The 27,445-nt window shown below is 40.3% G+C and overlaps 1 protein-coding gene across 1 annotated transcript in view; it reads right to left on the minus strand.

The window, feature by feature from the left end:
• Positions 1-3,563: 3,563 nt before the first annotated feature.
• LOC140210493 (V-type proton ATPase subunit d 1) overlaps positions 3,564-27,445 on the minus strand; it is a 61,524-nt gene continuing 37,642 nt past the window's right edge. Inside the window, exons 2-8 of the mRNA XM_072279486.1 lie at positions 18,718-18,889; positions 13,887-14,065; positions 11,765-11,844; positions 11,242-11,319; positions 7,752-7,928; positions 7,269-7,346; positions 3,564-4,796 (exon numbers count right to left, since the gene is read on the minus strand). Of these exons, the coding sequence (XP_072135587.1) occupies positions 4,635-4,796; positions 7,269-7,346; positions 7,752-7,928; positions 11,242-11,319; positions 11,765-11,844; positions 13,887-14,065; positions 18,718-18,889 (926 nt within the window). The 3' untranslated portion in view covers positions 3,564-4,634. The remainder of the gene's footprint in view (positions 4,797-7,268; positions 7,347-7,751; positions 7,929-11,241; positions 11,320-11,764; positions 11,845-13,886; positions 14,066-18,717; positions 18,890-27,445) is intronic.

Below are 27,445 nucleotides of genomic sequence, written 5' to 3' on the forward strand. Positions count from 1 at the left end.
AACAAGTATACCATTTTGGATATTGTTAGGTGGGAATGACATAGCAGAAGAAAGCCACAGCAGTGGGGTCTCTGGCAACAAGTATCTCTCTGCAGCTCATAAAGGGGAGAAAAAGCAAGCTGTAGTCATAGGGAATTTGTTGGTTAGGGGAACAGAAAGGAGGTTCTGTGATAGAGAACAAGATTCCCAGATATGTTGCCTCCCAGATGCCAGGGTCGGGGACATCTCGGATCTAGTCTACAGTATTCTTAATTAGGGGGGGTAAGGAGCCAAAGGTTGTGGTCCACGTCGGTAGCAGAGATATGGGTAGGAGGAGTGATGGGATCCTGCAAACTGAGTTCAGGGAGTTAGGTGCTAAGTTAAAGGACAGGACCTCCGGGGCTGTGATCTCAGGATTGCCACCCGTACAATGCAAGGCCAGAAAAAGGAAGATCACACAGTTTAACACGTGGCTAAGGAGGGAGGACTTCAAATCTTTGGATCATTGGGCTCTCTTCCAAGGAAAGTAGGACCTGTGCAGAAGGCACCACTTGCACCTGAACTGGAGGGGGAATAATATCCTAGCGGGAAGGTTTGCTATTCCAGCACAGGAGTGGGGGGGGGGGGGGGGAAGGAGAGGGTCACGGTTTAAACTCGAGTTGCAGGGGGATGGAAGCAAGAATGCCAGAACAGATAGTGGAATGGTTGTGGAGAAAGAAAGCCCACAGACAAAATCAACAATCAAAACAGTGGGACCAGTGTTCTGAACTGCGTACATCTCAATGCAAGAAGTAGTGTAGGAAAGGTAGATGAGCTTAGGGCACATAGAATTCTGACATTGTGCCATTAGTGAGAATTGGTTACAGGAGGGGCAGGACTGGTAGCTTAATTTGCTGTGGATCCATTGTCTTATATGTGATAGAGTGAGATTGATTAAAGAGGGATGGGTGACATTACTAGCCAGGTAAAATGTTATGGCAGTGTTCAGGCAAGACAGACTGGAAAGCACGTATAGTGAGGCTTTATAGGTAGAATTGAGGAATAAAACATGTATGACCACATTAATGAGACTATAGTACAGATCACCCAACTGTCCACAGGATTTAGAGAAGCAAATTTGTAAAGAGATAACATACTCCTGCAAGAAACATAAGATTGTGATAGTAGATGATTTTTAACCTTCCATATATTGACTGTTAAATGGTTGAATGGGAAATAATTTGTCAAGTGTGTTCAGGAAAGTTTCCTTAATTAATATATAGAAGTCCCAGCTCGAGAGTGCGCAATACTATATAGTCTCTCAGGAACTGAGACAGGGCAGGTGACAGAAGTTTGCGTAGGGGAACACTTTGCATCTAGTGATCTTAATGCCATTAGTTTCAAGGTAATTATGGAAAAGGATAGGTCTGGTACTCGGGTTGAGATTCTAAATTGAAGAAAGGCCAGTTATGATGTTATCAGAAAGAATCTGGCAAATGTGGAATTGAGACAGTTTGTTTTCTGGCAAAGGAATATGTAGTGAGGCCTTCAAAAGTGAAAATTTGAGAGTAGAGTTTCTATGTTCCTATTAGAATAAAAGGCAAGGATAGTAGGTTTAGGGAACTTTGGTTTTCAAGAGATATTGAGGCCCCAGTTAAGAAAAAGGAGGTGCATACTAGGTACAGACAGGCAGGAGCAAATGAAGGTACTTGAGGAATAAACGACATGCTAGGGAACACCTAACGAGGAAATCAGGATGGCTGAAGGAAGTCATGAGGTTGCTCTAGCAGACAAAGTGAAGAAGAATCCTAAGGGCTTTGACAGATATATTAAGTGCAAAAGGAAAGCATAGGACAAAATTGGTCCTTTGGAAAATCAGAGTGGAAATCTGTGTGTGGAACCAAAAGAGATGGGGGGAGATCTTGAATTGATTTTTTTTTGCATCTGTATTTACTTGGAAGATGGACAGAGAGTCTTATAGAAGTGAGGCAATGTAGCGGGGGGTGGGGTCATGGACCCTATACAGATTACAGAGGAGGAGGTGTTTACTGTCTTGAGGCAAATTAGGGTGGATAAATCCCCACGCCTAACAATGTGTTTCCTCAGACCCAGTGAGAGGCTGGTGCAGAACTTGCAGGAACTGTAGCAGAGATATTTAAAACATTCTTAGCCACAAGTGATATGCCAGAGGATTGCAGGATAGATAATATTGTTCTGTTGTTTAAGGCTAAGAATAAGCCAGGAAATTGTAGGCTGGTGAGCCTGACATCAGAAGTGGGAAAGTTATTGGAAGGTATTCTAAGGGACCAGCTGTACAATTATTTGAACAGACAGGGACTGACTGGGGATAATTAACATGGCTTTGTGTGGTAGCTCATGTTTAACCAATCTTTAAGAGTTTTTTGATGTGACCAGAAGAGTTGATTAAGGCAAGGCAGTGGATGTTTCCGAAATGCAAAGCCTTTGAAAATATCCCACATGAGATTTTGGTCAAGGTTCAGTCACTTGGTATTCAAGATAAGGTAGTAAATTGGATTAGACATTAGATTCGTTGAAGCCAGAGTGTGATAGTAGATGGTTGCCTCACTGACTGGAGGCCTGTGACTGGTGGTGTGCCACGTCCACTATTGTTTGTCATCTAGATCAACTATCTGGATGACAATATGGTAGGTCTTATATGGTGAGTGGCAGGGCACTGCACAGTGTGGTAGAACACAGGGATCTGTGTATACAGATCCATAATTCCTTGGAGTGGTGTCACGGGTAGATAGGGTTACAAAGAAAACTTTTGGCACATTGGCCTTCATAAATCAATGTACTGAATACAGGAGTTGGGATGTTATGTTGAAATTGCACAAGATGATGGTGATAACTAATTTGGAATAAGATTGAAAGCATAGAGAAAATTTACAAAGATGTTGCCAGGACTTGAGGATCTGAGTTATAGGGAAAGGTTGAGTAGGTTAGGACTTTATTTCCTAGAACTTGGAAACTGAGAGAAGATTTGATAGGGGTTATACAAAATTGAGTGGTATAGATGGGGTAAATGCAGGTTTTTTCCATTGAGGTTGCGTGAGACTACAACTAGAGGTCACGGGTTAAGGGTGAAAGAAGAAATGTCAAAGGTGAACATGAGGGGGAATTTTTTCAGAGAGTGGTGACAGTGTGGAGCAAGCTGCCAGCACTAGCGTTGAATGCAGGTTTGATTACCATTTAAGAGAAATTTGGGTAGGTACATGGAAGGGTCAGATATGCAAGGCTATGGGCTGGGTGTACGCCAAGAGGCTAATGGTTTGGCATGTACTAGATGGGCTGAAGGGCCTGTTTCTGTGCTGCAGTTTTCTATGACTCTGTGAATAAAGGAATAAGCCAATTGGCAGGAAAATAGAGGTCAAAAATCAGCCAGACACGGCAGCCGTGACAATGAGTTTGGCTTACCCCTGTTTGTTTTGATATACACATGCAAGGAAAATTCTTCACAATATTCTTGCAGTGAAGTTTACAGAAGGCAAAGAAACAAATTAGAACTTTAATTCCTAAATGATGAACACCTGTAGACAAACCTAATGTTTAACTGAAGGGCTCAGAAATTCAAATCCAGAACATTTACGATAATTAGGAAAGATTTATTGACCTGTCTTCAAAGAAGCACATTTAGAATAAACAAAAAGAAATGAAAAACTAAATCTGGAACTGTTCAATGCATTTTCGAACATCTGGACCAAAATTGGTTTCACAATAAAATATTTAACTAAATACATCTGTTGTTAAAGAACCTGATCAGATATACAATATACAGTTGTCAACAAATCACAAGATTAGCTTTTAGTTTCAGATTAATCAGAATATATCCTAATTATTACACAAATTTATTACACAATACAGTTAGCACATGAATTACCCAACAGCACAGAAATTACAGGTGTATATTCATGTATCTACCATTCTGAAAATTCCCATTTTATATTTCAACATTTCAAGCAAAATTGCTACAGTGAACACGGGTCAAGCAAGCAATCTTTTTCTCAATGTAAACAGTTTAGCGTGAATGCTGGGGTAATGCTAAAATGCCACATGCAGAAATAAATGCTCCAAAATCAATTCTGAAAGAAAAAGATCTGACAATTGGCTTCAATATAAAAGCCAACTTTCATCTCCCCAATGCTACTTGGTGTATTTTGCTGGAAATATAGCACATTGAAATATTTGAAAAGGTAACACTGACCTCCTGATCCAGCTATTCACCTTGACTGTGCTGCAGTTAGGACACAAACAAAACTTCAATAAAGATATCTTTTATGCACTCAGAATAGTAACATTGCCATAAGCTAGTTTGCCACACAATTGAAACATCAGGTTTAAAAAACAATCACTACAATTAAATAGAGAAAATAGCAATGGTTTTGAATATAGCAAAACCACTTGCAAATCCCACTGAGATTACCATAATTAGAATTCTTCTGAAGTATTCACAAGGATTTGGAGTTTCAAGGTCTTAATGTAATTTCAAGAAAGATTACACGTTAGATTGTCAATAATGCCTTTTAAATAAAACTGAAATATGTGGAATACATCCAGGAAACTCAATACACGTTTTACACATGAAAACATTCTTAATTAGAAACAGTGCAGGGAGATCAATGCAATTAATCATATATCAGCAGTCAATCAGGACTTCAGAAGATCGGAATGTAATTATCAATCTTGGCCCTGTGCCTCTGTGCGATACATTCTGCAATCCATACAATATTCCTGCATTCCTGTTCTTTAAGTTTCACGTATGCATAGAAGACACCAAAGTGGAATTGATTCAGGAATGCCAACTTGTTCAGTTTAACCTGAAACATACATGTGAGAAATTGATGTCAGTCTTGCTGTCAGGGGTTAGATTCCGTAAATTGATTCTGAATATTTATAATACTTTCGCAGAACTATAGATAGGCCGCATAAGGTAAATGCTTTATCCTTTCCTGACATCCCACTTCAATAAGCTCATATAAGAAGTAGTGTGAGTTTGAGGTTTCATAAACCTTGAGACGTTCTATTACTGCTCTATATTTAAACAGGAATTTTCTGTTATTAAACTCACAATCACAAATCACACATTTTAGTTGTTGCGAATAACATCAATGTAAAACAGCAGGTTGCCTCTAAAAGCATCCACTCTACCAAGCTCCGAGCAGTCCAGGGGCCAGCTGATTGCGCTTATGCCGGCCGGTTTAGCGAACAGAGCGGCGGACACCCCTGCTGAAATCTGGAGGGAAACACACAGAGGATGCAGAGGGGGATCACACAGTCGAGGAAAGAGGGCCAGGTCGAGACAACAGAGACTTATGGAGAAGAGGAGTTCAGTGGGTAATAAAATGGATGAGTTGACGGCGCTTGCCAGGAGTCAGAGAACATTTCGGGAGAGCAGTGTTATGTGTTTTACTGGAACGTGGCTGCACGAGGACATAACCGACCAAAACTTTTCCTTGGACGGCTCCCAGACCGTTCGGGCTGACCGGAAGTGCACTGAGAGCGGTAAGCGTAAAGGAGTTGGGGATTTGCTGTTCTGGTTAACAACGGATGGTGCAATCCTGATCATATTACGATCGAGGAACGTGTTTGTAGACCGGAAATTGAACTTTTTGCTGTTGAACTCCGGCCATATTCCACCGAGATACAACACTGGGCGTCATGGGAGGTTGTTCCTGCCTGTGGCCATCAAACTTTGCAGCTCCTCCCGTGGAGGGTCAGACACCCTGAGCCAATAGGCTGGTCCTGGACTTATTTCCATCTGGCATAGTTTGCATATTGTTGTTTGATTGTTTGTGGTTTTTGTATTGCTATATTTATGCTCTATTCTTGGTTAGTGCAGCTGTAATGAAACCTAATTTCCCTCGGGATCAATAAAGTATATCTATCTATCAGTCGCCTGTAGGTTACTGACACTATCTTGTGTGCCTGTGGAAAATCCCATCGCAAGGTTACTGGATTTACTGAAGCTAATTAGAAAATTATTTTAAGAGGCTATTCACTAATTCAGCAAGATTACATTGAAGTTATTAGCAAGAACAAACTGCAATTAAATAACACCAACATAGAAAAGCAACAACATTTTCAAACATTGAAAATGGCAGAAATTATAGCAATAACATTAAGAGCAATGCTAGTGGCTACAAATAGTTTTTTTTAAATATACAGCCATAAACTTGGAAATATCTACATTATTTTCTCCTTTCCAAATTCTGATTGCCTGTAGCATTAAGAGGAAGTCCTGTTCCAACCCTCAACTCGGGCTGCAAGAGGCCCACGTACACAATTTTGATGTCAAACCCCAGGTTACAAAGCACATGCAGGAAGATATAGCTGGCATCAGTTTTGAATTTCAGGCACAGCCATTCAGCATGGAAGCATGCCCTCTGATCTCAGTGTCCATGCCTGTTTCTATTCTCTTGATGTGCAGTTCATTGTGGGTCAAAGGACGAGTCTCATCACAAATACCATATTTCCCAGAATCACACATCTCAACAGCACTATAGTGCTGAATATTTTATACAGCTAGAAGCACCCGACAGCATGGATCAGGGGCGCAGGGAGGGTGTGGAGGGCATTCCAGAATTGCCCTCTACATGTAGCTGTGTGCTTTCCCAAAGCAGGTGAGAGCAGATTCAACAATAGTCATGTACAAAATCCGAAGTATAGTGGAACTATTCATTTAATTCCTGTCCCCTACATTTCTTTGCCAGTGACACCACACAGTATCTGCCAAATATACAAAACGCTTCATGCGCATCTTGCAAAGTGAAAACAGCAGCTGCTACAACACAAGGAGACGCTAAGCATGGGCCATTGTACATTCCCCCACCTATGTTCGTGCTCTATGTACCCGACATCATTTTCTTAATTCTAATGAAAACTTTCTTTACAGCCCCTCAAAGACATCAACATAAGAGGTATAAACAACCCAAAAACATCCAAGAACTTCTCATTCCTACAGTGACATCTACCATAGCCATTTAAAAAAATCTCATACAATCAAAACTCTTTAGGATTTTTTATACAAAGTAGATGAATTTATCAAATGGTTGCCAATCTACTCATCAATTAAAAACAGATATTTCATCTAAATGCATCAATGTTTTACTTAATTGGTACTAACTAATCTCATTACTCCAACCTTTGTTTGAGATTATATCAACACTGAAAACAAATGTGCATGAAGTAAATTTTTGGCTCCATGCCAACGTCCACACTTTGGGTGAAGAACATGAGGGAACTTCATGCTGACCCCACTTCTGTCTCTAGCACTTATTAAAATAAAGTACCTCATGTTCAAAAAATCTATCCTCAAGGGTTTTGTCTCCTGGATTGCTGCCAGCTCCTTCAAAAAGTAGCTTGTATTCCTGAGGAAGAGACAGCAGTGCAGTAAGAATCAGATACTTTTCTCCAAATACAGCCAAATAATTTGTTAACACAGTTGTTTTTAAACAGTGCACCAACAGCATTTGCTAAATAATAATTTTATATCCAATACTATATTCTACACACAATCACTGATTTACACTTAAGTTTGTAATATCAGAAGAAAATTTAAAGATGAGCAACTCCAATATATTGTTTTGAAACTGAAGTACACACACACACACACTTTTAAGACTTAACAAGCATGAATTTCATTGTACTAGAGAATGTAGAAATCAAAATTACTTTAAACAGGGTTCACAAATTGTATAGAGTTATTTGCAATTTGGCAATTTCCATGTGCATTATTCTAGAATTCTTCACAACAGAACCTTCCCAATACTTACTGGGTAATAGTCTGCCACTGTCTTCACCTGCTCATAGTCATCAGCTCTCGCTAACTGAGCAAGTCCTTCAGGATATAGTTTTCCACAATGAGGGAACAGTTTAGCTCGATCTTCTTTAGACAGTTCCGTCCCAAACGAGTTTATGGTGATGATGAAAGCTCGCCTGTCTGCTTCAAACTACACAATGCATAAAATAATTCACCAATCAAGTTTTATCTCACAAAGTGACTTGCAAAATTCTGCACATTTTTGTAATGTATATGACCCACATTAATACAGTTACACTAATAGAGTCCTACCATTGACCAAGCTGCAAATGTGAGTAATCAACATTTTAAATTACAATAAAACACTTGAGCTTTCAGGGTACTTGGGGGTACACAATATAATAGGTCAAATTCATCATAGTATCCTTAACGGGAAATCTTGCCTGACCAATCTATTGAAATGGTTTGAGGAAAAACAGGGCAGGATAGACAAAGGAGAGGCAGCAAGTGTTTTTTTTTTACTTAGAAACATAGAAAACCAACTGCACAATACAGGTCCTTCTGCCCACAATGCTGTGCCGAGCATGTACTTACCTTAGAAATTACCTAGGGTTACCCATAGCCCTCTAGTCTTCTAAGCTCCATGTACCTATCCAAGAGTCTCTTAAAAGACCCTATTCTATCCGCCTCCACCACCGTCACTGGCAGCCCATTCCACGCACTCGTCACTCTCTGCGTAAAAAAACTTACCCCCGACATCTCCTCTGTACCTGCTTCCAAGCACCTTAAAACTGTGCCCTCTCGTGCTAGCCATTTCAGCCTTGGAAAAATGCCTGACTATCCACACAATCAATGCCTCTCATCACCTTATGCAGCTCTACCAGGTCACCTTTCATCCTCCATCGCCCCAAGGAGAAAAGGCCAAGTTCACTCACCTATTCTCATAAGGCATGCTACCCAATCCAGGCAACATACTTGCAAATCTCCTCTGCACCCATTCTATAGTCTCCACATCCTTCCTGTAGTGAGGTGACCAGAAGTGAGCACAGTACTCCAAGTGGGGTCTGACCAGGGTCCTATATACCTGTAACATTACCTCTCGGCTCCTAAACTCAATCCCATGGTTGATGAAAGCCAATACACCGTACGCCTTCTTAACCACAGAGTCAACCTGCGCAGCAGCTTTGAGTGTCCTATGGACTCGGATCCCAAGATCCCTCTGATCCTCCACACTGCCAAGAGTCTTACCATTAATACTATATTCCGCTGTCATATTTGACCTAACAAAATGAACCACCTCACACTTATCTGGGTTGAACTCCATCTGCCACTTCTCAGCCCAGTTTTGCATCCCGCTGTAACCTCTGACAACCCTCCACACTATCCACAACACCCTCAACCTTTGTGTCTTCAGCAAATTTACTAACCCATCCCTCCACTTCCTCATGCAGGTTATTTATAAAAATCACAAAGAGAGACAGTCCCAGAACAGATCCCTGAGGCACACCACTAGTCACCAACCTCCATGCAGAATATGACCCGTCTACAACCATTCTTTGCCTTCTGTGGGCAAGCCAATTCTGGATCCACAAAGCAATGTCCCTTGGATCCCATGCCTCCTTACTTTCTCAATAAGCCTTGCATGGGGTACTTTATCAAATGCCTTGACTTGCAAAATTCTGCACGGCTTGGATTTTCAGAAGGCCTTTGACAAGGCTGCTAAACAAGGTAAGAGCCCATAGTATTACAGAAAATACACTAGCATGGACAGAAGATTGGCTGACTGATTGAAGGCAAAGAGTAGGAATAAAGGGTAGCTTTGCTGGTTGGCTGCTGGTGACTAGCGGTGTGCTCCATGGATTGTGTTGGGTTCACAACTTTTCATGCTAAATGTTAATGATCTGGATAGTGGAATTGATGGCTTTGTGGCCAGGTTTTACAAATGATATAAAAATAAGTGGAGGGGCATGTAGTGATGAGGAAGCACGAAGTCTGCAGAAGGACTTGAACAAATTGGAAGAATGGGCAAAGTGGCAGATGGAATACAGTGCAAAGAAGTGTGTGGTCATGCACTTTGATAGCAGGAATAAAGACTAAATGGGATGCAAATTTAGAAATGGAGGTACAAAGGAACTTGAGAGTCCCAGTGCAAAATTCCCTATAGGTTAACTTGCAGGTTGAGTCAGTGGTAAGGAATGCAAATGCAAGATTAGCATTCATTTCCAGAGGACTAAAATACAAAAGCAAGGATGTAATGATAAGGTTTTATAAGACACTGGTTTTGGGCCCCATGTCTAAGAAAGGATGTGCTGGTATTAGAGAGGATCCAGAGGAAGTTTATAAGAATAATCTCAGGAATGAAAGGGTTAACGTATGAGGAGCATCTGATGGCCCTGTGCCTGTACTCACTGCAGTTTGGGAGAATGAAAGAGGAGCATTCGGATTAGGAGGACATCCCTGTAGAACAGATGAGGGCAAAGCAGGGAGCCTGCAGAAGGAGTTAGGCAGATCAAGAAAATTGGCAAAGTGGCAAATAGAATACAGTGTAGGGAAATGTATGGTTGTGCACTTTGGTAGAAGGAATACAGGCATAGACCATTTTCTAAATGGGGCACAAAACTCAGAAATTAGAGGTGCAAAGTGACTTGAGAGTCCTCATATAGGATTCCCTAATGGAAAACTTGCAGGTTGTGTCAGAGGTAAGGAAGGCAAATGCAAGGTTAGCATTCATCCAGAAGACTAGAATATAAAGGTAAGGATGTAATGCTTTTTTTAAATAAGACATTGGTTAGACACACACTTTTGAGGAGTTTTGGGTCCCCTTATCTAAGCAAGGATGTGCTGCCATTAGACAGGGTCCAGAGGATAGTCACAAGAATGATTCCAAAAATGAAATAGGTCCCAGGTATGAAAGGGTTCATGTATGAGGAGTATTTGATGGCTCTGGCCTACACTCGCTGGAGGTTAGAAGAATGTGGGGATAATCTCATTGAAACCTATTGAATATTGAAAGGCCTAGACAGAATGGATATGGAGATGATATATCCTATAGTGTGGGAGTCTAGGGCCAGAAGGAACAGCTGCAAAGGACAATTTCCCTTAGAACAGAGATGAAGTATTTCTTTACCCAATCTATGGAATTCATTGTCACAGAGGCCAAGTCATTGGCTATAGTTAAAGTGAAGGTTGATAGGTTCCTGATTATTAAAGGTGTCAAAGGATACGGGAAGAAGGCAGAAGAATGGCGTTGAGGGGGATAATATATCAGGCAGAGAAGACTGGATGAGCTGAGTGGCCTAACTCTACTCCTAGGTTTTATGACCTAAAACTACAATATTACACAATTTAAGCAGACCTGTATGCAAGGTAATATGTTGATTTTTTATTGACCAGAAAACGACACTTTGTGAGAGGACAATTTATTGAAAAAGCTAGATGCACAAGTGCACAATGAAACTAAAACAATATTTCAGAATCTTGTGCAATGAATTCAAAATTCTCACCTCCAGAATAGGACACATTGCATCAGCAGTTGTACCTCCCAAAGTCTTGCAGAACTTATAAAATGATTCAAGATATGCCTGAAGACAAGAAAACCAATTAAGTCAATTACACATCAAGGTGCATCTAAAATTATAAGGAACAGCTCAGCAAAGTTCACCATTAAATTATAACAAGGCTACAAGGCTGGTTAATAATACCGTTATAATCAGATGACATTCCAACAAAATGCAAGTCTCACATCAGAGTCTATACCAGCAATTTTAGTGCCAATAATATTAAATCTTGGGTGGTTTAGTGTATAACTGAATGCCAACTGAGCCTTGGTTTGATATTTATAGAATATTGTTAGTGGTTTTGGGAGTTCTTGAACAATACACATTGAGAGGGATTTTACTGGTTTTATTACAGCCATGCTACCACTGGCTGCCCAAGATGAGAATGTCTGCCATTTCTTAGCACAGACATTATTTACTGTTGTGCATAGAAGTTTAAAAATTTCAGGAAGGGTTAGTTTGTAGTTACCTTGTATAGTGTATTACGAATAATTTCGATATTCATTTCATCAAGGTCCTGTTCAGATATACAATCCTGGAAAAATGCAGCTGAAATAAAGATAAAGACCCCCTTATTGCACTTATCCTTGTATATTCTAAGCTAGCAGTTCTCAAACAAATGCATTTACTTTAAAAATATTGAACTATCAAAAAGCTATATGCTGCATATGCTTCCAATCACACAAGCATTTTAACTCTGCAGCATGTTGCTTGTATCCTGTGTTCCTGTCCCTTGCCTCACTGGAAGATTTATTTAGAAAAGACCAGAGGATGGAAGTAACTGCAGAGCTGTCCCAAAAAGGGAGAACATCTTCAGAAACAGGTTAATGATTAATTACATTTCTAAAGTATTCAGGGAACAAAAGGCTTCTTAAAAAAAGATATTCTAAGCAATCTAGCTTCTATTCTGGCTAACGTCACCCCTTTGGCAACAGAATGGAAATCAACTCAAAGTCCACGTTTATGTGGACCCTCACAGCATTAACAGAGCATGCTCCAAAAGCTCTCAGCAATTTGCCAAGAGAAAACTGAGGTGCCTCATGTCGCGGTGCACAGATCTGGGGAAAGAAAACTCTACACATCTGGGCTGTCACCATGTGATCATAAAGATTTAATGAATTAAAAAGATGAACATGCTCAAGAACTCAGTAAAGATCTCGTGCAGCACCATTTTAATATATTCTAATTCACACAAAGGGGACACTTAAATACTCTCACTTTGTCATTAGTGTTCAAAGGCTTCTAAGAATATTTTAATAAAACACATCAGAATTTCTTGTAGGAGCTATCCTTTTGGTTATTAAGCATTAAATTTTTGGACACCTAAACCTGGATCTCAGTTTTATTCTTGAGGGACAAAGGCTGAACCATTCCAGAGAACAATGAAACCTACATAATTTCTTTGTACAGCATTCTGGATACTCAACTTTTGTTGTACTGACATAGTGCACGTAAACAACTGTAATACAATAGTAAACTCATTTCCAATCTGTGCTGGCTACCTATATACCTAATCCTTCAAAGTAAGTGTGTCATCAATTGAAACATAGCTGTTTCTCTCCAAAATGTTGCTTGACCTGGTAAATATTTCCAGCACTTTTCCTTCTTTTAAAAAGTATACTTAAATTAATCAGAATCAGGTTTATTTCACCGGCATATGTCATGAAACTTGTCTTTGCAGCAGCAGTACAATGCAATATACAATATATAATAATAATAATAATGCACATACACATGTGTACATATTCAGAAATCAGATGGCAGAGAGGAAGAAGTAGTTCCTGAATGGCTGAATGTGTCTAGCTTTTGCAGGGCTGAAAAAGAATAACTGGAGAGAATAGTTGCCAGCCTTTGTGTAGTCTTCTAATTAATGCAGTTTCTTTGAACAGGAAAGGCAAGCTTGTTTTCGTGTGAAGCTGCATTGAAGATTGCTTCTCAACTCATTACAAAAATCAAGATTTAATTCCAGCAAAGCTTATTAAGCATTTGGGAAATACGAAAAAAAAGGCTCATCTTTCCTCTTTAAAGGGTATAACTTCACTCACCCCATTACTGAACTGTTCCCACTTTCAAGGACTCTTCATCTCATGTTCTTGATATTTATTGCTTATTTTTTTTAAATTTTGTCTTTTTTTTTATTTGCACAATTTGTTGTCTTTTGTACACTGTGTGTTCATCCGGTGTGTTGGGCGCGGTCTTTCATTGATTCCATTTTATTTTTTATATTTACTTTGAATGCCCACAAGAATCTCAGGGTTGTATATGGTGATGTTCATGTTATTTAATAATAAATTTACTTTGAACTTTGAAATTGGGTGGCTTACAAACACAGTTCTATTATTATAAGCAATCATCTTATTCTGGTCTGTAATCATCAGCTCTTTCCCCAGTCTCTTAAGAGTAACTAGAAATTGTACGTAGCAAACAAAAATTTGTTGTGTGATCAATCCTAGAAGAATAATAATATATTTAATGTGGTGGAATAAGTCAGAATCATGAGCAAAATCTCAATAACTAAAGATGCTTAGATTGATCATGTTAGAAATGCTAAACATCTTCTCTGAGATTAAACTCACTGACATGTTTCTTACCCAAAGGAGTGTCAACCAAGATGGCATTATAGAGTTCTGCTGGTGTCTGAGCAATATTTACAGCTTCCATTTGTTCAAAGCTGCCTAAGGGATGGCACTTTGGAACCAGTTCAGAAATGGATCGCTGGTGTAATGTTCCAGTAATCAGGAGAATTACGTTGTCGATCATGTAGCTGTACCTATACAAAATAAAATTGCACATTAAGTGCTAAAGTTACTGTTCAGCTCTGTATCGCAATCACATACATTATAACTTAAAATCTGAATGCATCATCTCACACTCAAAGCACCTTTGAACAGCAATACCCTGACACAAACACAGAAAATGCTGGAAATACCAACAGGTTAGGCAGCAATTACAGAGAGAAGTGTGCGTCTCTGGTTGATGACCTTCATTCAGAACTGCGAAACTGCTAGGAAACTTGAAGAAAAAAGGGAGAGGCTGTGAGAACAAAGGGAATGGCAGAAACGGAGTGGACACTACAAAATGATGCAGATCAGTATTGTCTGGGAGAGGGTACTAAATACTAGTTCATGGCTACTATTCTGTCTGGAGCTGTGCAATGAGCAGAACAGAGGCAACACAGTGCTGCAGCTAGAAGAACTGTGGCCTCTCAGCACTGGACAAGTACACTTAATCCAGACCTTGGGCGCTATGTGAAGTTTCCACATTCTCCATTTGACCGAGTTGGTTTCTTCTAAGTGCATTGGTTTGGTAAATAAATCGGGCACTGTCAATTGTCTCTAGTGTAGGTGATGGATAGAATCTGGAAGTGTGCTGAAGAGACTGTGGAGAGTACAAATAGGATTATTGTAATATTCATGGAAATAGCTGGCTGATGATCAGTGTGGACTCAGTCTGAAAGATTCCACTTCATGCTAACTGATTATGGCACAGGATTGCTAAAATCCAAAATAAAGGAGAGAGAAAAACAATTACACAAGAACTAGCCAAGAATCAAAAGACAAGCAGATGATGATGGAAATCTGAAACAAAAACAAAAAATGTTGCTAACACCCAGCAAGCTTGACAGTAGAAATAGTACTCCAGACTGATTCAATTGTCAAATATCTCCTCAGACCTCTACTGTGAGAAGTCATTGACTTAAGACATCAACCCGGCCCCCACACCATCTTCATATATGCAACCTGACGTTCCCCAACATTCCCTGGTCTTGCTCCCAATCTAATTGAAAAAAAAACACAAAACTGGGAGATGCATGTCTTAATTCCTTTTTACTTAGCGAGGATCACACTCATGACGTGGTGACGTGATAACGTATGCCATTCATGTACTTTTACATACAAACCCAAATGAATTATGTAAACAAATGCTTAAACAATATATTTACAATATTATTCAAATATTACTGAAATATTAAATACACAACACAACCTAGCCAATTCTGACAAAAACTATAGAGGATTCCTCAGCATTCTCCTTTAGTTCAGTACCAGAAGTTACACCATCAATATTTCTCTCCTCTTATAGCTAACAAGTCTTCAGCACCTTTTCCTCATCAGTACCAATCCATATCATCCAACATCCCTTCATCTTCACGCCAAACACTTTCTTTGCTCTATCCATCCTTTTCCCTTTTCTGCAAGTTTAAATGTGTCCATTTTAGAAATGTAGAAAACGTACAGCACAATACAGGCCCATCAGCCCACGATACTGTGCCAAACATGTACTTATTTTAGAAATTACCTAGGATTACCCACAGCCCTCTATTTTTTCTAAGCTCCATGTACCTATCCAGGAGTCTCTTAAAAGACCCTATTGCATCCGCCTGCACCACCGTCGCCGGCAGCCCATTCCATGCCATCACCACCCTCTGCATAAAAAACTTACCCCTGACATCTCCTCTGTACCTGCTTCCAAGCACCTTAAAACTGTGCCCCCTCATGTTAGCCATTTCAGCCCTGGGAGAAAGCCTCTGACTATCCACATGATCAATGCCTCTCATCTTATACACCTCTATCAGGTTACCTCTCATCCTCCGTCGCTCCAAGAAGAAAAGGCCAAGTTCACTCAACCTATGCTCATAAGGCATGCTCCCCAATCCAGGCAACATCCTTGTAAATCTCCTCTGCACCCTCTTTAAGGTTTCTACATCCTTCCTGCAGTGAGGTGACCAGAACTGGCCACAGTACTCCAAGTGGGGTCTAACCAGGGTCCTATAAAGCTGTAACATTACCTCTCAGCTCTTAAACTCAATCCCACAGTTGATGAAGGCCAACGCACCGTATGCCTTCTTAACCACAGAATCAACCTGCGCAGTAGCTTTCAGTGTCCTATGGGCTCTGACTCCAAGATCCCTCTGATCCTCCACACTGCCAAGAGTCTTACCATTAATACTATATTCTGCCATCATATTTGACCTACCAAAATGAACCACCTCACACTTATCTGGGTTGAACGCCATCTGCCACGTCTCAACCCAGTGTTGCCCTGTCAATGTCCCGCTGTAACCTCTGACAGCCCTCCACACTATCCACAACACCCTCAACCTTTGTGTCATCAGCAAATTTACTAACCCATCCCTCCACTTCTTCATCCAGGTCACTTGTAAAAATCATGAAGAGTAAGAGTCCTAGAACAAATCCCTGAGGCACACCACTGGTCACCAACCTCCATGCAGAATACGACCTATATACAACCACTCTATGCCATCTGTGGGCAAGCCAGTTCTGGCTCCACAAAGCAAAGTCCCTTGGATCTCATGCTTCCTTACTTTCTCAATAAACCTTGCATGGGGTACCTTATCAAATGCCTTGCTGAAACCCATATACACTACATCTACCGCTCTTCCTTCATCAATGTGTTTAGTCATATCCTCAAAAAATTCAATCAGGTTCCTAAGGAATGACCAGCCTTTGCAAGGCCATGCTGACCATTACTAAGCATATTATGCCTCTGCAAATGTTCATAAATCCTGCCTCTCAGGATCTTCTCCATCAACTTACCAACCACTGAAGAAAGACTCACTGGTCTATAACTTCCTGGGTTATCTCTACTTCCCTTTCTTGAATAAGGGAACAATATCTGCAACCCTCCAATCCTCTGGAACCTCTCCCGTAAATATCATTGCCAGAGCATCAGCAATCTCCTCCCTCGCCTCCCACAGTAGCCTGGGGTACATCTCGTCCAGTCCCGGTAACTTATCCAACTGGATTCTTTCCAAAAGCTCCAGCACATCCTCTTTCTTAATGTCTATATGCTGAAGCTTTTCAGTCCACTGTAAGTCATCCCTACAATCGCCAAGATCCTTTTCTGTAGTGAATACTGAAGGAAAGTATTCATTAAGTATCTCCACTATCTCCTCCGGTTCCATACGCCTTTCCACTGTCACACTTGATTGGTCCTATTCTCTCACATGTTATTCTCTTGCTCTTCACACACTTGTAGGATGCCTTGGGGTTTTCCTTAATCCTGCTTGCCAAGGCCTTCTCATGGCCCCTTCTGAATATTTTTGAAATATTTCTCAAGTTTGAAGATTACTAAACTAAAATGCAAATTTGACATTTCACTCTCCACAGATGCTGGGTATTTCCAGTTTTCCCTGTTCATATTTCACATTTCTGGCATCTGCAGCTTTTTGCTAAAACTAAGTTTATAAACAGTGCAGTGTTCAAGACTATAAAAACAGTTGACTGCAGCTTCCTCCAATTCTGTTAATCCGATTTGGTCTAGTTTCACCCATGACCAAGATGCTCCTTGCCCATTAGTTGTTTTTAAGAGCACATATTGAAAGAAACACAATGTTGTACAGTAATAGAAATATTACTAGCCTTCAATTAAGAATGCTCTGACTTCAAAACTTCAGTAGCTTCAACAACTGCAAGAGCACATAGTGCAAACAAGAGATTCTGGAAATCCAGAGTAATACACACTAAATGCTGGAGGAACTCAGAAGGTCAGGCAGTATCCATGGAGAGGAATAAACAGTGAATATTTTCAGCAAAGACTCCTCAGCAGAGCAGATGAAGGGTATCAGCCTGAAACATCAACTGTATATTCCTCTCCATAGATGCTGCCTGACCTGTTGAGATCCTCCAACATTTGGTACAGCAAATAACATCCTTTTTAACACATTATTAATTAAATGCAATGTTACTCATATGTAAACAGAGGCATTGGAAATCTGAAATCTGGAGCTGCTCACATCTTTGGGGGAAAAACTTAACAGTTCAGGTCAGCGACGATCCATCAGAACTGATGAAAGGACACTCGTCAATTTATGTCAACCACTCTTCATTTTTGATGAAAGGTCACTGACCTGAAACATTAACTGTCTCTCTCCAGGCATGCTGCCTGAACGGCTGAGTATTTCCAGCATTTCTGCATCTTATATTTCAACAAAAATATTCTTTGAATGGGTCTGTTCATAATTTACAACGTGTGTTTTCAGATTCAGTTGGAATATCAGCAAAATAGGAAACTTGGATTGAAAAGAATGTTTTTAATAAGAGAAACAGGTGCATTTCATGTTCATACTACTCCTGCCAAGATTGTATTGCAAAATATTGCCAAAGGACTTTCTGTACTCTGATGTACCATAAAAGATTTGAAATTAAAGAACAACTGAGCATTTTACAGGATATCCCCAAAACATTTCAGAAATAATTGAATGTGTAAAATTCACTATTTATTATTAGCAGCAATGGCTAACCCTGCAGGACCTCAGTAGCAAATGCACATTTTTGGTGACGGTTAAAAGGAATGCTGGTCAGATCAAAATATGGTACAAATAATATCCTGTAAATCAAAAGTATACCTAATACATTGTTCCCTAGTTCACTTGTTCCACACTTACAATTAGTTACTCACGTAATAAAGTCAAGAAAGCTGGCCAGTGGCTCGTAAGCATGGTTCCTCATGTGCCTGAATTCAACCACCATCTTCTCCTTCAATTTGTCATCAATTACGGACACAGTGAGTGGGGAGGCCTCATTTGCCAGGAAGTTGCCATAGTCGGTGCTCTGGAGATGGAGTTTCAGATCTGCAAGATACAATTTGAGGTACAAAGATAATGGCAAGTATGCGACAAGTTTTTCTACCCTGAAAGCAAAGCTCTGGGCTGGAGAAACTCAGCAATCAGGCAACATCCGTGGAGAAGAACGAATAGTCGACATTTCAGGTCAAGAGCCTTCATCCTGATTCGGCGTGAAGTTTTGACTGTATATTTCTCTCCATAAATGCTGCCCAACCTGCCAAGTCCCTCCAGCATTGTGTGTGTTGCTCTGGATATCTAGCAGCTGCAGAAACTTGTGTTTTTGACTTGAAACCATGTAGAGACGGTACTTTTCACATAGTGCCTCTGCTCTTGGAGCCAGTGTTAAGTTAGTGAAAACAGTTGTAAAACAAGTCCCTGCAATGTACATTATTCTTGCCAATGCAACCTTTCATACTTCACATCATTCTTTAACCACAAATGACTCATTCCTTTATCTAACCAATGAAAGCATTTGAAAGAGTAATTTTTAATGAATTATGTAGGGCACTGGATTTAAAAAATAAACAGATTCCAAAGTAGTTTCAGAATGTAGGCACAAAAGAATATTCACTATCCTCTAGTTCAGGGGCTCCCAACCCGGGATCCATGGATCCTTTGTTGAATGGTATTGGCCCAAGGGAACCTGTGCTCTATTTCTTCTCCATTGTCTCGATTGTGCTGATACCTTATGTTTCAGACTGGGACCCTAGAACCTATATACCCAGCTACAGGGAAACACAGGTACCTACTGTGTACTATAAACACCTTTTTAAAAACTTTATATGTTTCAATGAAAATACTTCATTATTTTAAATCCAAGGCAGTACAGATCTACGCTGTTTGATCTCACCTCATGTCAGAACTGGCACCTCAAGAATTAATCAGGTGAACCTTTTAGCACTTCCTCTGTTGGAAATACATCCTTCCTTAGACAGAGAGATTCACACTATAGATACAATCTCACTGGCACTATGATAATGCAAAGTCATCCTCACCCTTCTAGTTAAATCTCCTTGCAATAAAAGGCAAATATACCATTTACCTTCCCTCAGCTTGTCAAACCCGCCGACTTTCCAGTGATTTAAGTACAAGGAACCAAAGGTTCCCAGTGCTGAAGCTTCCTTTTTTAAAAATCCACCCAAACTGACAGACGGTTTATGCAACATTTCAAGGGAAAAAAGCCCTCTACATTATACAAATTGATGGTCTAAGCTTTAACCATTGGATTGTAGAGCACACCAAACTCAAATGTCCAAAAATGCATCCAAAACTACTTGCATGTCCTCAAGCTGTTCAGGAAATTTCATACTTGCACAGAGGGCACTAACCAACTTATTGGAATGGGCAACACACATAAAAATTGCTGGTGAACACAGCAGGCCAGGCAGCATCTGCAGGAAGAGGTACAGTTGATGTTTCGGGCCGAGACCCTGCGTCAGAACTAACTGAAAGACCCAGTTAGTCCTGACGAAGGGTCTTGGCCCGAAACGTCGACTGTACCTCTTCCTATAGATGCTGCCTGGCCTGCTGTGTTCACCAGCAATTTTTATGTGCGTTGCTTGAAATTCCAGCATCTGCAGATTTCTTTGTGTATTGGACGGCTCCACTCATGAAATATGAAATGTCAGAAACTCACCAGAGATTTATAACTTGGATCAAGCCATTCAGCCATTGACCTACACTAGCAGAGAGAATTTCACACAGCAACCTCATGAATAGGAGATGGCACTAGACAATAACTTCAAGATAATCTGTGTGTATGGGGAAAGTGGGTGGTGGGCTTTGGGATTCTAACGTTTTTCTGTTATTCTGTTATTGGGGCTTTTTTCTGTTTCGTGAATGTCTGCGAAGCGTTAAGAATTTCAGGTTGTATACTGTGTACATTCTCTGATACTAAGTGGAATCATTCAACATTTAGAATGGTTACATGCACGCACCAGAAAAAAAAAATTAATGACAGATACTGAAAATCTGAAATAAAAAATGTTGAAGATATTCAGCAGCTCAGGCAGCATCTATGGAAAAACAATTAATAGTTTGAGTCAAAGGATCTGTCACAGCTGGCAACATGCAGAGTGTACATTTTGTGTACCTTTAGTATCATTCATTCAGTCTGAGCAATTTACTACTGTAACTAGGACACTCGAAAAACATTGTTTTTCTGTTAAGTTGGGGGGTGGGCGTGTTTTGAAAAGGAAAATGCATTTAATGTTGCACAGGGCTAATAATTTATTCCCAATATTTTGCTAATATCCTGCCCTCAATTTTATTTTGACCATTTCCAACAGCTCTTTTCCCTCTTTCATGGTTCAATATCATTTTTTAAAATATTTTACAGATATTGAGTCATAAGCATGGAAACAGGTCACCCTGCGCCCCCCCCCCAGCCACCACTCCTGCCGACCATCAAACGCTCATTTGCAGTAATTTGACTTACTCTCCGCACATTCTTACCCACTCCCCCCAGACAGTACCACTCCCCCACATGCTGGGGCAGCTTAGATGCCAGTTACCCTACAACCCACATCTTTGGGATATGTGAGGAAACTGGAGCGAACCCACACAATTGCAAGAAGACACAAACTCCAGAGACAGCATTGGAGGCCAGGATTTAATCAGCTGTCCCGCTATGCTGCCCCAAATCCAGGCTCAAGAACTGACCACTTTGCTCATCCTCAATAAGCCTTCATTCATTGGAGCTTGTTCTTTGTGTATTCAGGCCTAAACTGTCTGCACCAATTGTCAAACATGCATTGCACGCTAACAGATTGCTGTTGCAAGCAGCTTCCATGCACAGGCTTTCTACAAGTGCACGCACACATACGCATCTGGAATTCACATTGTGCATCATTTGCACTGGAAAATGCCAATTGCTTTAAGCAATTGATTTTGCACTACTGTTCAGTCATGTAGCACATAAAACTGAATTTCCAGGTCAAACCTCTACCCTACTGAGAACTGCGTCCAGTATATGAACAATTCTCACTAGGTACCAGCAGTACAAGTTGCCATCTGTACTGTTCAATATTTGAAAGGCCATTTTGCATTGTGTGTGCAGAGCAAAAAGATCTTTTTGGCACAGATATGTTAAAATAGTGTATCAAGACAAAATTAACATTTAAATTTGGATTTTCTTTAGTTGAATTACGAATTCAGTTCAAGGGAAGATGAGTATATTATAAACACAAAAGATTCTACAGATGCAGAGCGACACACACACAAAATGCTGCAGGAGTTCAGCAGGGTCGGGCAGCATCTGTAGAGAAAATGAACAGTCAACAATTCAGACCGAGACCCAGGTGAGTATATCATCAGGCTGGTGGATTGTGAAACAGAGCTTCAATTAAAGCCTACAACTAAAGAATTTCACAAGGCATTGATACTGGGGATTCCTCAAAAACTGATTTTCCTGATCATGGAGTTCAATTTTCATTATTTGCTTAGTTCCCTCTCTCTACGTAGACATTTTGATTTCTACATAGGTTTTATTACTGGCAGAAGTTGCAGAAATTAAGTATTTATGATTTCCTTTAGTTTCAAAGGGGCAGCATAGTAGCATAGTGGTTAGCACAACGCTTTACAGTCCAGGGTTCAATTCCCGGCGCTGCCTGGAAGGAGTTTGCACGTTCTCTCGGGATGCTCCGGTTTTCTCCCACATTCCAAAGACGTACTGATCAGTACGTTCATTAGTCATTATAAACTGGCTAGGATTGAAACTGTGGGCCTCGCCAGAAGGGCCCATTCTGCACTGTATCTCAATAAATAACTAACCACCCTCATGCAAACCTCTAGGTTTATCAATTTGTTTTTTTTTTCCATTGTTTTGCTTTCCTACTGAAACTAGAGTTTGAGCAGCTTAACCAAGTTCCCACTGTGATCCAAGCTGCACAAATTGATAATGTGTACTGTTCTGCATCACCAATAAGAAATTTTGTCTTTCTCTATTACTAAAAACTACCTTTGTATGGATATGGCAATTTTAATACATTACTATTACAAATCATTTAAAGAAAATGTTACAGTAAATATCATGTAGTAAAAATATCATTCACCATTGCACTGAGCTTCATACGCCAAGACCAATGCAGCAATAGTTGTTGTTATGGAGCTGGAAATTGCAAGAGGATCTCATGTCCCCAGCCCCATGCTTTTCTCCTTTATTTTATACATTCATTGCTGATATAGAACACAGAACAGTACAGCAGAGGTCCTTTGGCCCATGTTGTTGTGCTGACCTTTTAACCTACTCCAAGATCAATCTAGTGCTTCCCTCCCACAGAGCCCTCTTTCCTTCTTTCATCCATGCACCCATATACCATAAACCATACAATGAAACAGAGAAACAAAGAAATCCTACCACGACAGTTAAGTAATAATTATTTTTAGGTAGATTCCAGGAAATCAAAGTCTGTAAGGCAGCTACTTTGTGCTTACGCCAGCACATCTGGAACTCTCACCCAGTAACATATTTAAGATCAGATTAGGTGCATTGGTGCTTAACACAAAACAAATCACAACACCAGTTCACATGAACTTTCCCTCAATAGTAATTTTAACATGGTCAAACCAAAAGGTGCAGATTGAGTTTAGCTTGAGCACATTTCCTAGGTTAGTTGCCAAGGTGATGTACTGCCTCACTTCCACAGATTTACAAGTTCAGGCATAAAGTCAGTTTATTTAATATGTACGTTTGGAATCTTAAAAGTCTGTGCGACATTATCACAGGAAAGTCTGGATCAGTATTGGAGAAATAGAATTCTATTTACCAGTCTTAATCAATGCATCAACATGGTGCCAGCAGCCAACGCAACTAATAGCAACCAGTTCACAAAACTACTACTTCCCCTTTCAAATAGAATTCTAGTATTAATCTGTGTGTAATCAGAGCCTGCAATTTACAATTTGATAATGTGTTTATGGGCTGACTGAGCAATGTCACTTTTACTGTCTCACGAGAATGCAGAATGGTTGAGGGCAAGGTTAAGGACACACACACAATTGTACTTCTTATCAATAAAGCTTACACCATTTAATCAAATCACAGCCTAGGTTTAAAAAAGAGTTTAAGTGAACCTCTGGGGTAATGCCTTCTACAAAAGCTATTTGGAGTCGGGTGTTCCAATGAGATTGGAGGTGTGGGTTGCAGAGGTGCCTTGCCCTATTAAAAAAAAGTCAGATTACTGACAGAACCTGCTCTTCTCAAGAAAGATCTGTTTGTGTGTACCATGCCTCAATCAAAACAACTTCCATAGGACCTTAGAAACTACATGAAGCTGGAAAAGGCTACTTAGCATTTCTAAACATCTGAGCGTACATTAGTCCACAGTAACGGAAACTGTCTACAAATGGAGGAAACTCAGTACTGTTGCTACACTCCCTAGGAGTGGGCATCCTGCAAAGATCACACAAAGAGCACAATCATGCAATGCTGAAGGTGAAAAAGGACCCAAAGATAACAGCAAAAGACCTGCAGAAATCTCCAGAATTTGCTAAAGTTTTTGTTCCATTATCAGAAAAACACTAAACAAGAATGGTATTCATCCAAGGACACCACAGAGGAAACCACTGTTCTCCAAAAAGAAAAAACATTGCTGCACATGTCAAGTTTGCAAAAGACCTGTATGTTCCACAAGGCTTCTGGGACAATGTTCTGTGGACAGATGAGACAAAAGTTGAACTTTTTGGCAGAAATGTACACTATGTTTGGAAGGAAAAGGGCACTGTACACCAACACCAAAACCTCATCCCAACTGTGAAGCATTGTGGAAGGAGTTTGGGACTGTTTTGCTGCCTCAGGGCCTAGACAGCTGTAATCATTGAGGGAACAATGATTTCAAAATTGTATCAAGATATTTTACAAATGATATTAGGGTAGCGGTCCATCACCTGAAGCTTAATAGAAGTTGGATGACGCAACAAGACAAAGATCCGAAACATAAGAGTAAATCGACAATATAATGGTTTAAAAGAAGAAAATACATGTTTTGGAATGGCCAAGTCAGAGCCTAGACCCAATTGAGATGCTGCGGCATGACCTGAAGAGGGCTGTTCATGCAAGCTATCCCAAAAATATTGAACTCTCTAATCCAGCCAGCAGCTTGCTACATCTCCTCTGCATCCTCTCTAATCCACATCTTTCCTATAAATGAGGCATTCAGAACTGAACACAATACCCTAAATGTGGTCTAATCAGAGTTTCATAGTGCACAACATTATGTTGTGGCTCTCTAACTAATCCCTCATTAATGAAGCTCCATACCATATACCTTCTTAACCACTCAATTAACTTGAGTGGCAACCTTAAGGGATCTATGGACAGGACCCAAAGATCCATCTGTTCCTCAACACTGCTAAAAATCCCATCATTAACCTTGTACTCTGCCCTCAAGTTCGACCTTCTAGAGTACATCATGGTACACCCCTCCAGGCGATATAACCCAGGTTACTACAGGAAAAAAGAAGAAATTGCTGAGCCACTGGCACCCTCACAGGCCACAAGTAGTACCAGAAGATTGGACGATGGCAAATGTTATTCCTCTGTTCAAGAAAGGGAGTAGGGATACCCGTGGGGAATTATAAACCTGTGAGTCCTCATTAAGTGGTAGGCAAACTATGAGAGAGGATTCTTAAGAGACAGGTTACAGGCATTTGGCAAAGTACAGGCTGATTAGAGATAATCAGCATGGCTTTATGAAGGGCAGGTCACACCTCATGAGCCTGAGTTAGATTTTGGAGGAAGTGAGGAAGCAAATTGATTAAAGTACAGCAGAGGATGTAGTGTATAGAAAATTTATTAAGGCATTCGACAAGGTTCTACATAGCAAGTTCATTCAGAAAATCAAGCGGCATTGGATCCAGTGAAACTTGGCTGTGTGGATTTGTTTGAGAGATTAACTGTTAAAACAATTAAAATATTTTGTGATGATGCAGCAAACCAGTGGAGCAGACCATTTTCTCATGTGTATGGCTTTAGTTGGACTTATCACTATTCAGCTCTGCATAAGTTTAAAGTGATTGCTTTTTTAAAGATTAGGTTTATTTGTCATGTACATTGAAACATCAAATCATAAAGTGAAATGTGACATTTGCATCAACAACCACCAGTCCGAGGATGTGCTGGAGGCAGGCTGCAAGTGTCTCCATGCTCTAATGCCAATATAGAATGCCCACAATTTACTAAACCTTACTGACCCATTAGTCTTTGGAATGTGGGAAGAAACCAGAGCACCCGGAGGAAACCCACACAGTCACGGGGAAAACATACTATCCTTACAGATAGTGGAAGGAATTGAACTCTGAACACTGGTGCTGTCAAGCATTGCGCTAGCCACTACACGACTGTGTCATTGTGCTCTACCTTCCCATGCCAGTATGCTCTGTGCTACTGTGCCATTGTGTTTAAGCAGTGGCACTGCCTGGCTTTTTGCATTCCATAATTCTGCCTTGTTTGCCAAGAGTCAGTGTAAATGTCTGCCATTTAAAGCAGCTTTCTGGCCAAGAAATACACCCAGTGAGCAATATTCCCTCTAATTTTTAGTAGTCAGTGTGCGCAAAAATCTAATGTGAAAATTTTTTTCCTGTGACAAAAGTATGTGCACACTGAATGCACACATGGGACAGTTTATGTAGGTTTATAAAATATTTGACATAAAACTGCACAGAATAACAAAATAACATACGTATTTAAGTCACTCAGTTATATTTTCTCTCTCCTGTCCCATTTACCCATTCTTTGTAAACTCTATCTAGACCAATAGAACTTCCATCCAATTGATAGCTTTTGATTCTCATTAACATATCGAAATGACATTCACCTGAACAGTTTCTCAGCTTGTTTTTGAGTTGATTTAATAGGCTAAAACCTCGGTCACAGTCCGCACTAGATGCAAGAAAGGCTCCCCCAATGTCCATCAACTGTGCAAGGTCGCAAAACTGTTCATTTTGAAGTACAAATGCCACCTCTTGAGCAAAGTTTGAGATCAGTTTGGATTTAATTTTTTCCCGCATGGAAGATCTGAAGTCATTAAACTGTCTAACTATTACAGTACTTTCAGCTAGAAAGTCATGATATTTTAGACATAAGGCATTAACTTGTTCATCGCCAAATGTGAAGTCACAATCTGCAATTGCGGAGAAATCAAAAGCTGACCAGTCTTGTACCTCATCTTCAGGAAACCTTTCTTCTAAATCAACACAAAGACTATTTATAAAAGTCAACTGTGAACTTGTATCTACTGTGACGTTTTCTTCACATTGTTGGCTTAGCAAAACTTTAACTTTGTCACTCCACGAAACATTGTCCCCCAGACAACACACAAAAAAGTTGCTGGTGAACGCAGCAGGCAAGGCAGCATCTCTAGGAAGAGGTACAGTCGACGTTTCCGGCCGAGACCCTTCGTCAGGACTCAGCCTGAAATGTCCTGATGAAGGGTCTCGGCCCGAAACATCGACTGTACCTCTTCCTAGAGATGCTGCCTTGCCTGCTGCGTTCACCAGCAACTTTGATGTGTGTTGCTCGAAATTCCAGCATCTGCAGATTTCCTCGTGTTTGTGTTGTCTCCC

This window comes from Mobula birostris, chromosome 15 (assembly GCF_030028105.1).
Source record: "Mobula birostris isolate sMobBir1 chromosome 15, sMobBir1.hap1, whole genome shotgun sequence".
Classification (NCBI taxonomy): Eukaryota; Metazoa; Chordata; class Chondrichthyes; order Myliobatiformes; family Myliobatidae; genus Mobula; species Mobula birostris.